At 61.5% G+C, this 15200-nt stretch overlaps 2 protein-coding genes across 3 annotated transcripts in view; one reads left to right on the top strand and one right to left on the bottom strand.

Moving 5' to 3' along the window:
- The window catches only part of CORO7 (coronin 7), a 57511-nt gene that overhangs the window by 9534 nt on the left and 32777 nt on the right, over window positions 1–15200 (bottom strand). The gene's annotated exons all lie outside the window — the stretch shown is intronic.
- VASN (vasorin) lies at window positions 2956–14069 on the top strand. The gene is made up of 2 exons (XM_045784609.2): window positions 2956–3099; window positions 11400–14069. Exon 2 carries the CDS (start codon window positions 11410–11412, stop codon window positions 13438–13440), a length of 2031 nt encoding a protein of 676 aa, XP_045640565.1. The 5' UTR covers window positions 2956–3099; window positions 11400–11409; the 3' UTR covers window positions 13441–14069.

The following is a 15200-nucleotide window of genomic DNA, read 5'->3' as shown; positions in this document are numbered from 1 at the left end:
GAATCAACCAAGTGGGGAGTTCCAGGCAGGAACAGCTGTGTGTGCAAAGGCTCTGTGGTGTGGCAGGCAGGTACATGGGCTGTCTTGGGACAGGGTGAAGGATGATGTGGCTGGTGGCCTGGCAGTGATGGTGAGGGGCTGAGCCTCAGGAGGGGGAGGGTAGAGGCTAGACAGAATGGGGCCTGCCACCTAAGAAGGGGAATTCTGCCTCCCTCCACCAGACACGCAACAAGAAGCTGATGATACATCTTAAGTGAAGGGGGACAGGATCAGACGTGTGCCGAGCAAAGATCGCCATGTGGAGATGGAAGGAGAGTGAGGAAACAAGAGCTGATGAGCTCAGGGCAGCGTCTGAGAGCAAGTGGAGTGAGTCCTGAGGCCCCACTGTCACCTTGGCAAGAAATGGGGAACGGGCCTGTGGGTGGCACTGACAGCTCATCCGTGCTCTAAACCAACCTCCTCAAGACGCCGCACCTGGCCTCCCTGCACTCCCACCCCATCAGCCCCAACTGGCCAGCCCACTGACTCAGGCGCTGGGGGGCGCGGGGGCAGGAAGTCATGGAGGGCAGGGCTGGCTCCTCCAACAGGTCAGGCCAGTCTTCCTCGCCTCGGGCAGAGCCATCCACGGCACAGGCCAGGAAATGGGATCATGGCACCCAGCCCCCAGGGTTGACCAACAGCTGGCACGGGCCTGACCCTGGACTTGTAAAGAGAGACAAGCCAGGTCTGGGTCTGGAATGCAGAACATAGTTCCAGCCTGGCAGAGGACCAGAGGTGGTAAGAGCTGCCACAGGCACCTCTCCCACTGCCATGGGATGGGACAGGGCTGGCATCTGGCCTGATGCTGGAAGAGACTCTGACCCAGGCCCAGGGGTCTGCTCCAGACCTAGTCATAGAAAGTCTAGAGCCCAAATTGGGCCCCCACCTCCAAGCCCTCGTCACAGAAGACGCAGGACAATGGTGGTACCAGGTCACATGAGGGAGGCATTAGCGCCTGATAATCCCATCAGCTTTCCCCAATATTCCCGCATTTAGCACAGGAAGTACTGCCGGTCAGGAAAAGCAGCTTTAAGAGTTCTCTGGTTCTCCTTGCCAGCCCATCTCTCTCCCCTTCAGACCCATCAACCTACACATCCTGGTACTGCTACTGGTCCAAAGCACTCCAAATCCCTTGGATCTGTCCCTGCCACCCAGACTGGGCAGCTGCTGCCCCCCCCCCCCGGCCCAAGACTTGCCCCACACTCCCTAGCTGCCTTAGAATCAGGTTCTAAGGGGGGGAGGTACCTTGATCCCATATGAGAGGAGAATGGAAAAACTGGGGAAGGGGTCCCCTGGAAGCTGCCTTTACACCTCTGGGGGGAGTAGGAGCATAGCACGTGTGAGTCCAGGCTCAGGACTGGGGTACAGGAGAGACTCTTTAGATGGGTAGGATCTCTCCATCAGCAAGAATTGGACACAGAGGCAAGATGTTTTGGGGCCTGTCAAAAAGTCCTGTTCCTTGGGGAAAGTCAGGCTAGAGGCCCTTGGAGCACCCCCCCGGCGGGGCATCGTGGACCCTCCTGAGAGCTTTAGGGGACACAGGGCCATCTGACTAAAGCCACACAGTACTGACTGCAAAGTCAAATGTTTCTGGAATGTGAGTGAGTGAAGCAGCCTGGTGAGAGACACCTGGGAGTGGTGGGGACTGCGGCAGCCAGTAAGCCTGGGCCTCCATCAGAGGGGGCAGCTACTACTCAGCCCTTGCCTGGAGTTCCTATTCAAGGCAAGCTGGGAAGTCCCATTTTAATGTAAAACCACCGGATTTTTCAATGTTGGCAATGCCTTCAAAGTTTTAAAAAGTCCCAGATAGGCCACATGAAACACAGCCAAGAGCCAGGACTGGTCCAGGAGTAGAGGTTCACAAGCCAGGCCCCACATCTACATATACCAAGAAAAGTGTGTTGTGTGGGCCGGTATGGAGGAGATGGCAGGTATCCCAAGGCCTCTGGAAGCTGGGAGCTGAGCTGGTCCCCAAAGGCTCTGAGGCATGACTCTGACCACAAACACGGAGCAGGAGAGAATATTTTCCTGGAATATTCCAAGGAAGGGGATTTTTCTGGACTAGTCTAGCCCCTGGCACCGCCCTCCCCCACCCCCCAAGGGCCACCATCAGCTGCACCCAGGCCCCACCCACTGACGGTGAGGTCCAACGTCCCACCCCGTCCCACCCCGTCCCACCCCATCCCACCCCATCCCACCCCATCCCACCGCTCCAGCACAGAGGGCCTTGGGCAGACTCACTTCCCCTTCCTGTGTCTCAGTCCCTTCATCTAAAATGTGGAGAAGGTGGCCCAGGGATACTCACCTCCCTGAAAGCCCTCATGGCGAAAAGGAACCCAGAACTCAGATTCGGCATTAGAGACTGTACTTAGGAGGCTCTCGGGGGACTCTGTGTGGTCTGCCCAAGAGTGTTTTAAATTGGGATTAGCTACCAACAATAACACATTGAGAGATTTCACCTAAAAACCCCAGATTTCCAGTTTCTCTTGAAAAACCCGAAACTCTGGCAGACTGGGACAGGTCATGGGGGCCGAGCACTCATACCAACCCCCACTTTCCGTCCCCACCCACCGCCACCTCTCCAGGTCTCCACAAGCTGTGGGGTCTGCTCCTTGAGTTTAAACAGTGCCCTTACATCGCCTGCCTGGTGTCATTGGTATCCAGGTTTGGGACTCTTGGTCTCAATATTCTCTCGGTTTTAACGAAAAACAGAGACCCGCCCAGAGTCATAGGCAAACTAGTGGCAGAGCAGACGGGAGCACGGGACTCCGGCCTCGGGAGGTGGAGGAGTGAGTATGAGGCAGCCGGCGAAATGACCCCTTTAGCTGAGAGAGGAGGCGGGTCTCTGTCGGCCCCGCCCCGCCCCGCCCCATGGGGGAGCGGCCCCGCCCCCGGCCCTTAAATCGCGACCCGCCTCCCGCGAGCTGAGTCCGCAGCCCAAACCCGGGGCGGGGAGACACCGACGCGGCTGCCTTGGGACCCCGGAACCCAGGACCCCACCGGGCCGGTCGGCCCGCCCCGCCCGGCTCCTGCCGCCGCCGCCGCCGCCGCCGCCGCCCGGTGAGTGTCTACCGGGCCAGGGCGCTGCGGGCGGAGACGGGGGGGGGGGGGGCGCCATGGGGCGGGCTGTGCAACGCGCCGATCACGCGCGCGAAACCCCCCGTCGCGCGCACAGGCACTCAGGACGGACAGCGACCCCCAGCCCCGCACGATCACCCGGGCCGACCTGGGCCCAGGGCGGGCGGGCCCCATGCACCCCCTGCCCGCGCCCGACTCGTCCCCTCCTTGGGCAGTCCCGGACAGCCCCACGGCCGCGCGCGCGTACAAGGCTCACCGGTAGCCGGCAGGGCTGTGAGCAGACAAAATAAACACCCCCTCCCTCGCTTCCTCCTCCCACGGCTGGGCCCTCCGGCATGACCAGTTTTATGAATCAAACCCCTTTGAGGGGATAGCCAAGCCATAGTCTTGGGTTACTTTTACCTCCTGGAGTGGGACAGTCTGGTTCTGGGCCTGGAGCTCTCCGTGCCCTTGTGCAGATCTGCGTAGACTGGCCGCCTGGGGGTACTGAGGGCCCTTGTCACTTAGGACAGAGCCAGGGGGCCAATAGGCATGCAGCCTTGGGGAGGAGTGGGGGGTGGCTAGGAGGTATCTGATGCCCTGTGGGGGGCAGGGGACAGACCTTGGCTGGCTGGGGCCCTTCACTTTCCAGATATTAGGGTGCCCCATCTCTGCCTCTGCCAGGGACAGGGCTTTGCTTGGGCTATGAACCCAATGGCCTGGAGCCAGCTTAGTCCTTTGTGTCCCTGGGCTGGCAGCTCTGGGGCCTGAGGGCTGCTGAGGTCCCCTGTGGTCACTGGCAGGCCAGGCGATTGGTGCCAACCATTCTGCCTTGCCCCCATTCGTTAAAGATTACCACACTAGGGTCACTGACTGCCTCTCCTGCTGGGGCCCTGGGGTGGAGTCTGCAAGGTGGGAAGGAGGAAAAGCCCCAAGGGTCCCAGTGTCCCCCTGCTTGCCTTCTGCACCAAGGGCAGGTGAGTTTCTGGAAGATACACCAGGACCCAGAGCCCTCTTCTGCAGAGCAAGAGCTTATGGGGTTGGGACACTGTACTAAATTTCAAAGGTTCCTTCCCACTAGGCTGGACTTTGGGTGTTGGGGGCACAGAAGGGTAGCTGGGTGGGTACCCTCCAAGTGGGGTCCACCTGAACTGGCCCAGAGGGCAGTGAAGTCCAGTTTGGGCCCAGCTGTTGGCAAGGCCCAACAGGGATAAGGCAGGCGTGTGGGGGGATGGGAGAGCAGTCCCCTGAGTTGGCTGTCTTCTCCCAGGGGAATCAGCCCCCAGAGCTTCTGTAAACAGAGTGTCAGAGGCAGGAAGAGGGCTCTGGTAATGAGCAGCCCAGCTGGATTCCCTCCAGACCATTATCTGGCCCAGGGACGGAGGATGAGCACACACGTGCCAGACAGGGGGCCCGGGCACTGGCTGTCCCCACCTCCCCCAAGTGCAGACTCAAACAGCTACCCCGGGACCTGTGGGTCCAGATGGTCAGAGGTGGCTGGTAGGGGACTGGTGTCCCCAGGCATTTGCTGGGATGGCACCACTTTCTCCAGACTCTGGAAGGGGGGTTGCTGAACATGAGAAGCCCCTCAGACATTGCCCAGACCTGTGCTCTCCCTAGGAAGACTCCTATGGCAGGCAGGGAGATGCCCTGGGCAGGAGACAGGTCCACAGTTTCTGGCTCCCATTCCTGACACCCCCCACTACTGCCCTGGGGGAGCTGGAGCAAGTCCCAAGTAAAGAGAGTTGAGTCCTCATGGGGTCTTATAAGTGGACCCCACCCCTGAGCTGGGCAGCTCCTGGGAAAAGGAAAGTAGGGTCTCAGCTGGTCCCAGGAGGCAACTCCCATCTCAGAAGGCCAGCCAGCCAGTCCCCCTTGGTGACCGGAGAGAAGGCTGGGTGAGCCTGTCCCACAGAAGCATCCCTGAGCACCTACAGGCCCTGAGCTCTTGGGAAGGGCAGCAATGCCACCTAACTGGGTTAGTGACCCCTCCTGTAGCCCCCCCTCAGCTCTCCTTAGAGTCCCTCCCTGAGCCAGGGAGCCCAAGGCTCTGCGCTGCCAAGAAAACCAGCTCCCCTCACTGCTGTGGAATTTCCAAGAGTTCTTGGAGAAGGGGGAGGGAGGGTGTGTGTGTGTGTGTGTGTGTGTCAGAGCACGGCCCAGTGGGCGTGTGTCTGGCGTGGGCATGTGTCTGCGCGCGCGTGACTGGAACAGGGTTGTGTTTGGGGGCGGGCAGGGGTGCTGCAGGAGTCTGAGTGCACCACAGGCGGACAGGGGCTCAGCCTTCTTCCTTTTATCGGTTTCCACATTCCAGAGTCAGCCGGATTGCTTTCCCTCAGCTGGCTGGGCTGCCTAGGCCCTCGGGCCTCCCCCACTTTTCCTCATTCCAGCCTCCCTGGGTATGAGGAGGCTGAAGCAGGCTCCCTGAGCCACCTTGGTTTTGGGGGGTAGAGGCAGACAAGGGGCCAGTTCTCCAGGCTGAGGACGGTCCCCCCAACCAGTCTCCTCCAGGGGAATGCAATAAGGCTCTGACATTCCTCTGCGGCTGCCTGAGAGATTTAATTAAAGAGGGAGGAGAGAGCTGGCTTGCACTGAGAAGGGGCTGGGGCTGGGACTGAGGCTGAGGCGGTCACTGGGGCCCCTACTGGCCCTGGGCCTGGATGGGCAGCAGTAAGAACTGAGAGACCTGGGCGGGGGAGCTGGGTTGTGGCTCCCCTGATCAGCTCACAGACCCCAGGCAGGGCCAGTTCTGCCGCAGGGGAACCGAGAACCCCAGGCATGGCAAGAGTGAGAAGGTCAAAGACCCCTCTGGGGCCACTTCCTTCTCAATCCCTGCCCAGGACCCAGATAACCTGAGCCCAGCTGGCTTGGGCTGGTGGCCTCCCTTGGTGACTAAGGTCTTCCTCTGGCAAATCCAGGGTTAACTGCAGGGTTAGGGCCTTACTTGATGGATGCTTGGCCCTGGGTGGGGACAGGACAGCTAGAGCCAGGAGGCCCTGCATCTGACTGAGCCCAGCCCCTGTGGCATCACACCCGCGCGTGCTGATGGTGGCATCTGGACTGGCCCATTTCTAGTTGGGCCCCAGCCACCAAATAGCTCCCGGGGCGGCAGGTGTCCTCTCCTAACAGAGTGGCACCTCTCCTGACTGAGATGACATATCCCGCCGCCCTGAGGGCCCACTTGAACGGAACGGCTTTAGTCACTGGTCTCTCAGGCCTAGGCTGACAGGTCTGGTGGCTGCCAAGTCACCCATGGTGCCACGGAAAGCACCCATTTGGAGCCAGGCAGCTTCTGCCTGGGAGGAGAGGGGCAGTGGAGAGGAGGGCCCAGCTCTTGCTCTCTTGGCACCGCCAGCCAGCCACACCTGCTGGCGATCCAGACCTCTCCCTGGACAGGCAGACAAGGCTGACATCCAGACTGTCGCCTCGCAATCTTCTGCCCCAGGGTCTGAGTCCTGTAGGGGAGACTCACCAAAGGAGTTTCTCCAAAATACAACCCTGCCTGGGCCTTATCCCTGAAATTCTTACTTAATTGGCAAGGAGTGGGGAGGGCATCAGGAACTTCCCAAAGCTTCCCAGGAGATTCTGATGTGCACCTGGGGTTGAGAAACCCCTGAGGTTATAGGTGGGAGACACAAAAGCAGAAAGGGAAGGGAACTGGATGAGGTCATGAAGTGGTGTCTTGGGCCTCACGTGTACAATGAGCAGAGCTGGCTGGAGCGGTAAACAGAGTAAGGCAAAGGAACCAAAGCCAGTAGGGACTGCCGGCTTCATCAAAGGGTCAGACTGCAGTCCCCACCCTCACCTTGTCTCCTTCCCCTGAGGGCCCAGGATAGAGACCCTGACCTCTCTGCTCTGCTGTGCCCCAGGGATGGGGAGATGGGCGGACCCAGCCTCGGCTCTGAGCCTCCTCAGACACGTCAGCGAAACCGGAGCCAGCCATCCTGGCCGCCGGCATGGTCCCCGCCTGCCTGGGGGGTTGGCAGACTTCTGGGCTGGGCTGCTGCCAGGCCTGGCCGGCAATGCTTAGCCCAGGGGGGCCGGCACTGGGAGCCAGAGGCCCAGAGCCTCAGGTCAGACCTGCAGCACCTGACCCCTGCACCCACTCTGCAGCGTCTGGAGGGACTGTGCTGGCCTCGTCCGTCTGTCTGTCTGTCGGATCCTATGCCCCACCAGCCAGGCGTGTGGCCTTCCCCAGCAGCAGTGAGATGCACAGCCTAAGCTCTGATGTGGTCCCCCAAATGCCTGGGTCTCACGTCCTCACTAGCACCTGCTTGACCCAGGGCCTGTGAGTGGGTGCCTCCAGATGTCCCCCACACTCAGAGGTGGGTGGGGGCACCAGGGTCCCCCTGAGAGCTGAGGAGGATGTCCTTATTCATAGCCCCTCCCTCTGCTCCCTTCCCCCACTCCCAGGTCATATGCTGCGGGGACCTGGCCAAAGGACAGCTCACTCCTCCACCCCCTTCCAGAACTAAATACAGCCCTCGTCAGGATGCTCTCTCCAGCTCCTACTCTCCCACACCAAAGAGTGGAGGGTGGAGGGCAGCTTCTGCATGAGGCCTCACTCTGGGCCCAGGGGGCCTCCTGTCGGTGCTGAAAGTGACATGAAGCCCCTCCCACACCATGGCATCCTCACCCTTTATGTGCAGAAGGCAGGGCTCAGGTCTTACGGGTAACACCTTCAGTAGCTAATGTTTACTGACCACTCAGCACGTGCTCCAAGTACAAACTGAACAGCCCTGACAATCAGGCACTATAACCAGGAACGCCCCCTCCCCCACCCTTCCCAGACAGGAACTGAGGTGAAGGACCGTGGCCAGACTGTCATGCAGCCAGGCTGGGATCGCAGGCAGTGGGACCTAAAAGCCCCATCCGAGCAACTGTCCTCTGGAGGGCAGCACGGCCTGCAGCAAGAGCCTGGGCCTCAGTTTCCTGCCTTCCCAGCACACCATGGTGGGCCAGGCCAAGGCAAGGCTACAGAGTCCAGGTGGAAGACAGATGACCTGGACCCTTCGCCCTCCTACTCCCACCACCCCCCAAGCGCCAGGGCTGCCCCCAGGAGTCTCTCCACACCCTTTGTAGAGGGAAAGGCCCCACCTCCCTGCCTCAGGTCAGCAGATCAGATATCAAAGCCCAGAACCCTGGTCCTTCAGGGCTGCTGGAATTGCAATGGCCAGGGCAGCCATGACTTCATGAGACACCCCACCCCCAATGCACACACACACATCAGAATGAGCCCAGACAGGCGGAATTGCTCCCAGAACTTGTTAAAAGAACTCCCCCGCTTAAAAACAAACAGAACAACACAAAACTACAACCCCGGGTGCTGAGAACAACTCCAGAGTGACGCAGGGCTGGTGAGAAACTGAGGCCCAGAATTGGAAAGGGACTTGGGAAGTTATTTAGGGGCTGAACTTGGGCCCGAACTCAGACCTCTATCTCCTGGTGCCCTGCTGCCCACCCCCTCTATGGCCGGCCTTCACCTGCTGGGTCCCTTCTGGGGGCTATGTGATCTGCTCTTGGTGCCAGGAGAGCCCATGGCAGAGCCCCTGGAGCTGCCGACACCCAGCTTCCCATCTGCCAAAGCCCCGGGACTGACTCCTTGCTCAGGCACAGGTGCTCAGCCCTGCATCCTAGCAGGTGGGAAGCAGGTTAGTTGCTGCCTGCTGGGGTCTCCCTCACCCAGAATGCCAGTTGCTCTTGTTGTGACCCAGCGCCTGCTCCCCACCAACTCAGCCAGATTGCCACTTTGCGGCTGGACAGACCTACAGCTCCCCCATGATGACTTTATGGATTAAAGGGCCAACAGACTATGGAGTGAAGCCAGGCCCATGCTGAAGCCCCTCCTCAGTGCAGAGTGGGGGACACCCCCCAGCATGCACCACAGGCCCCCAAGGGCCACACCAGGCTGTTCAGTTTTAAGTGTTCCCAGTCCTAGGAGGTGTCAACTGAAATGCCTGGGTAGACAGGGAAAAAAGCGAGGCTCTGAGAGAAAGCTGTCTATGGCCTCAGAACTGGGATGCCCCCGGCCCAGGCTGTCTGACTGGAGCATGAGCTCTTAACCATGACCTTGTACATACATAGCTCAGGGGGAGCCGAAGCCGCAGGGGTAGCCACGTGTAGGGTCCCCTCCCACCCTGGAGCCTGGCTGCTCCCTTCCTGACCCTGCCTGCCCCACTGGGAGGGCTGATTCAGGGGGAGGCGGCTCACCCCACACGTGGATGTGGGAGGCGGGGGTCGCTCACAGCCCACATCTGGAGGCCAGGCCACACCCGCTGCCTTCTGAGTCAGTGAGGGTGGAGTGGGTCCACTTGGGGGAGGCAGCTGGGTGTGGTGCACGCAGCCCCGTTGGGATGGTGCCGGCAGGGCCAGGGGGGCACAAGGCCTTCCAGGTCCTGGTCCTCACTTCATCTGAGATTCAGTGCAAGGCCCTGCCCCACCAAACGTTTACTCAGCAAAGATGAGCGAAGCATGCTCTGGGACTCAAGGGAGCAGACGGGGCCACCCCTCAGAGAGACCAGCGGGGGTCAGGCAAGGCCCCTCTGGCCAGCCTCTGAAAGGTGGTCATCAGTGTTCATGAGTGAGGGGCAGAGGCTGTTAGTCCCACCTCCCTGGCGGACAGGACCCTGCAGGAGGGCAGGGCCTGCGCAGGCCCAACTGGGTAACAGCTCTTTACCCAGAGCTGGTCTCCCCGGTGACTTGTCTCGCCTATCCTGGGACAAGCTGCCCCTCCTCTGCCTCACACTGCAGAAGCCTGTGTTCCTGGGGGAGGAGCCCGAAGGATGGCAGCGGGGCAGAACACAGGCTCGGCTGAGGGGGCCATGTTACCTGCCATGGCCTGACGGCTGGCAGGCGTGAGGGAAGGGGAGGCTGAGCCCCAGCACAAAAGGCCCTTGTGTGAACAGAAGGCGCCTGGAGGGGACGGCTGCTGGCCTCTTGGGGACTCTAGGGGCCCAGAGAGTGGGGATGGCTGCTAGGGTGGCCCCTGGGCTCCCCCCAGGAGCCTGAAAGGGGGCCTCATACTGTGGCCCCATTCTGTCTTGAACAGTTCCAGCTACAAGCTGGAGCTCCGAGCAGCTGAGGGAGCCGCCCCCACATCAGCAGGGCAGGACCATCACAGGCTGCAGGCCCAGCTGCACCTGGACATGGTTAAGGACCTAGGCTCTGGCTCAGATTTCCTGGCAGTGGGACGGCAGCAAGTCACTACACCTCCTGGAGCCCCCCTTCTCTTCTGTCATCTGGGAGCAACGAGAATAGTTTCCACCTGCCATGGCTGCTGGGGGCACCACACAAGGGGGCTGTACATACTCAGTGAGCTAGCATGGGGAAGAGCTGCCGCCCCTTATTCTCAGTGCTCAGGCCAGAGTGGACCCCAAGAAATGGCAGATGAGCCACTCTAAAGAATGTTTCCAGGCCCAGCACTTTTCTGGGGCCACCCTGCAGCCAGTGTCCCTCAACTTGGACCCCCCCCCACCTCTGGATCTGTCATCACACCTCAGAGATGGGGGATCTGAAGACCAAAGCTCCCTGCATCCCTGTCCCCACCCACAGGGGGATACCTGCCAATGGCTCAGGCCCTCCTCTGCCCCCTCCCCTAGGAACATTCCCCCTGGCCACATCCTGGAGGGCCCTCAGCTCCCAAACTGGGCAGGTCTGACTTCACAAGTGGAAAAACACCGATTCCATAGTTTCCATGTGAAGTCTTCCCGCTGCGGTCTCCTCCTCACTTGGAGGACACACAGCGTGGCGGCAGGGGCCGGCGGCACAGGGCAGCCAGCTTCTCTGCTTACGCGCTGGCTGCCCGCCCCTTCTCTCCCAGACACTGTAGGGAGGGGCTGCCGCTCTAGGACCCAGGGTGCTCCCCCTCTTCCCTGTCCACCTCAGCAGAGATTTGTGGGGGGGACAGGACTTGAAGAGAGGGCACAGAGCCTGATGCTTTTTGACCACGTGTTCTCTCTGAGCCACAGAGGTGAGAGGGCCAGGGTTAAGGAGAAGGGAGCTTTTGTGGTCACTGAGTGGGGGCCAGCCTCTCTCTGCATGCATCAGCCCACTGAGCCCTGGTGACAGCACAGGAAGTAGCAACTGATATCGTAACAAAGTCACGTGAGGGCTCAAAGTCACTCAGTGAGGGAGCTGATGGGGCTGGGACAGGAATGGGGCCGGGGCACTGGGGACCTGACTCATAACTACTGTACGCTGTTGGATTTGGGGGCAGGGAATTCCCTTCTTGCTCCTTCTTGGCGTGGCTGTCCCCAGGGCCCCTGACTCACGGTCTCCTGTCTTTCTCTCTCCTCTGCTCCTAGGAACCAGAAGATGTGCTCCAGAGCCCCCCTGCCCCTGCTGCTGCCACTGCTGCTGCCACTGCTGGCCCCAGAGCCTGGGGTGCGGGGCTGCCCAGCCGGCTGCCAATGCAACCAGCCACAGACGGTGTTCTGTACCGCCCGTCAGGGAACCACGGTGCCCCGTGACGTGCCACCCGACACAGCGGGCCTGTACATCTTCGAGAACGGCATCACCACACTCGACGCAGGCAGCTTTGCCAGCCTGCCGGGGCTGCAGCTCCTGGACCTGTCGCAGAACCAGATCGCCAGCCTGCCCGGCGGGGTCTTCCAGCCACTCGCCAACCTCAGCAACCTGGACCTGACGGCCAACAGGCTTCGCGAGATCACCAACGAGACCTTCCGTGGCCTGCGGCGCCTGGAGCGCCTCTACTTGGGCAAGAACCGCATCCGCCACATCCAGCCCGGAGCCTTTGACACGCTCGACTGCCTCCTGGAGCTCAAGCTGCAGGACAATGAGCTGCGGGCACTGCCCCCGCTGCGCCTGCCGCGCCTGCTGCTGCTTGACCTCAGCCACAACAGCCTCCCGGCCCTGGAGCCTGGCACCCTGGACGCTGCCAACGTGGAGGCACTGCGGCTGGCTGGCCTGGGGCTGCGGCGGCTGGACGAGGGGCTCTTCAGGCGCTTACGCAACCTCCACGACCTGGACGTGTCCGACAACCAGCTGGAGCGCGTGCCGCCTGCCATCCAGGGCCTGCGGGGCCTGACGCGCCTGCGGCTGGCTGGCAACACCCGCATTGCCCAGCTGCGACCCGAGGGCCTGGCCGGCCTGGTGGCCCTGCAGGAGCTGGACCTGAGCAACCTGAGCCTGCAGGCACTCCCACATGAGCTCTCAGGCCTCTTCCCCCGCCTGCGGCTCCTGGCAGCCGCCCGCAACCCCTTCAACTGCATGTGCCCCCTAAGCTGGTTTGGGCCTTGGGTACGGGAGAGCCATGTGGCGCTGGCCAGCCCGGAGGAGACTCGCTGCCACTTTCCGCCCAAGAATGCTGGCCGACTGCTCCTAGACCTCGAATACGCTGACTTTGGCTGCCCGGCCACCACCACCACGGCCACGGCGCCCACCACAAAGCCCGCAGTGTGGGGGCCCACGTTATCACCTTCCAGTCCAGCTCCCACTTGGCTTAACCCCACGGAGCCAGCCACTGAGGCCCCCAGCCTGCCCCCTGCTGTGCCACCCACGGTGGGGCCTCCCCGCCGGCCCCAGGACTGCCCGGCATCCATTTGCCTCAACGGGGGCACCTGTCACCTGGGGGTGCAGGGCCACCTGGAGTGCCTGTGCCCTGAGCTCTTTGTGGGGCTGTACTGCGAGAGCCGAGTGAGGCAGGGGCCCCAGCCCAGCCCTGCCCTGGCCACGCTGGAGCCGCCCCAGCCCCTGCCCCTGGGCATCGAGCCGGCCAGCCCCACCTCCCTGCGTGTGGGGCTGCAGCGCTACCTGCAGGGGAGCACCGTGCAGCTCAGAAGCCTCCGCCTCACTTACCGCAACCTGTCAGGTCCCGACAAGCGGCCAGTGACACTGCGCCTGCCCGCTTCACTTGCCGAGTACACAGTCACCCAGCTGCGGCCCAATGCCACATATTCCATCTGCGTCAGGCCTCTGGGGGTCGGGCGCGTGCCCGAGGGTGAAGAAGCCTGTGGGGAGGCCCGCACGCCACCAGCCATCCGCTCTAACCACGCCCCTGTCACCCAGGCCCGAGAGGGCAACCTGCCACTCCTTATTGCCCCGGCGCTGGCGGCTGTGCTCCTGGCCGCGCTGGCTGCTGTGGGGGCAGCCTACTGCGTGCGGCGGGGGCGGGCGGCAGCAGCTGTAGCTCACGGCAAAGGACAGGTGGGGCCCGGGACTGGGCCCCTGGAGCTGGAGGGGGTGAAGGCCCCCTTGGAGCCAGGCCCCAAGGCGACTGAGGGTGGTGGGGAGGCCCCACCCAGCGGGCCTGAGTGTGAGGTGCCACTCATGGGCTACCCGGGGCCCAGCCCCCAGGGGCCCCTCCCCACCAAGCCCTACATCTAAGCCCGGGAGCGACAGGCTGCTAGGCCGGGCTCTCTGCCCTGCTGGGACCTGCCAGTGCCCTCCTGCTGCCAGACCAAGGAAATTCTCAGATCCCTACCAGGAGGACACATCAGGGTGGGGGCTGTATGACCACAGCAAGACCCCGCCCCTCCGTCTCCTCATCTACGAGATTCTGGGACCCAGGTGACCACCTCTAAGGTGCCATAAGCCTGAGTGCCTACGAGGATGGCGTCTGCCCTGTCCTCTGCAATGTACAACCCCTGGGGAAGGGGGGGCAGGCCCTGCCGTGTGCTGGTAACACAGGCCCAGGGCTGCCAGGCCCCCCTCCCAAGAAGACTCTGGGGACCAGTGAAGGAAGCCCCCAGAAAGACAGCAGAGGGAGAGTGGGGCTGGGGATGGGGCATGTGGGTCAGCCTCAGCCCCAAGGAGCAAAGGAACAAAAGAAACTGGAAGGACAGACGCTTTAGGAACATGTTTTACTTTGGTTTTTAAAAAATATATTTATAAGAGATTCTTTCCCATTTATTCTGGGAAAATGTTTTTTCAAACTCAGAGACAAGGACTTTGGTTTTTGTAAGACAAACAATGATATGAAGGCCTTTTGTAAGAAAAATAAAAGATAAAATGAATGTGTTTCTCTGGCATGGCCCAAGGTACCTGGGCTAGGTGGAGGGAGGGTGGGTGTAAAGGGATAGCTCTCTTTGTGGGGAAGCTGGGAGCCAGGAACCCTCTCCCCGATGGGCACCAGGCCCTAGTCAGCAAGCCCTGGACTTGGGAGGGCTGCTGCTGAGGACCATGCCAGGAAGGGTGGCCCTTCCAGGTACCCTGCCCTGGGCTGCCCTGGGCTATGTCTGCCCAGCCTCAACTGGGGTGCCTGGTGCAGCCTCTCAGTTGAGACTGGGATGCAGGCAGGAGCAGGGATGGGAGATGGACAGCTTCGATCTCGGAGAAGAGGAACATGAGGGCAGCCTCACCCCACCCAGGCCCAGTGGTCTGCCAGCAGGAACTGTAGCACTCCTGTGAAGCTGGGGAAAGCTCATGGCGAATAAAGGTCAAGAGGGTCCCCAAGGATCCCTCCTTGGGGAAGGGCCTGACAGGCATTTCACTGCCTACCTTCCTCTGTGAAGGGGGTACCTAGAGCTGTTTCCTGAAGGCCCCCACATGGTCCTGGGCCAGGCAGAGCACACAGCAGCCTTCCCTGCAGTCCTGATACCCTTCTGCATGGGCTCAGGCTGGGAAACCTTGCTCCTGGCCTCCTGTTCCAGCAGCAAAGAGGGGTCTTGGTGGAGGGGCGGCACAGATCCTGAATGACAGGAACTGTCTGGTGAGTGGGGAGGAGGGGCCAAGCCGGGGCTGTTAGGGGCAGGTAGCCCGGGGACAGGACCAAACGTCTGAGCTTGGCTTGCAAAGGCCTGATGGCCCTGTGATGCCCCTTTACTCTCTGCGCTTGGGATGTGCCCAGACTTTCCAGAAACCCCGGAAGTGGGAGTGTTTTCCAGGAAGGCCTTGGGCTGCGTGGGGGCAGGGTCAGGGATGCAGACTGCAGCTCTGGCCTGGACTGGGTGCTGGGAGCTTGGGAAGAAGGACGGTAGCACAGCACCTTCTCCTAGGACTCTGAGACGGGAGGTAAAGCGGGTCCTGAGGCCACAGAGAGGCACTGCAAACCCTGAACAAGCTTCCCCGGGGCGCCATGCCTGTGTCCCCTCTGCAGGTCATGGCCCCTGGGTCCCACCAGCCTCACCCTGGATGGAAGGAGGCAG

The sequence above is a fragment of the Ursus americanus genome, chromosome 2, assembly GCF_024610735.1.
Source record: "Ursus americanus isolate L20-20 chromosome 2, mUrsAme1.1.p, whole genome shotgun sequence".
In the NCBI taxonomy this organism is placed as follows: domain Eukaryota; kingdom Metazoa; phylum Chordata; class Mammalia; order Carnivora; family Ursidae; genus Ursus; species Ursus americanus.
Note: the sequence above shows the minus strand (reverse complement) of the source record. Positions and strands in the feature narration are given on the sequence as shown.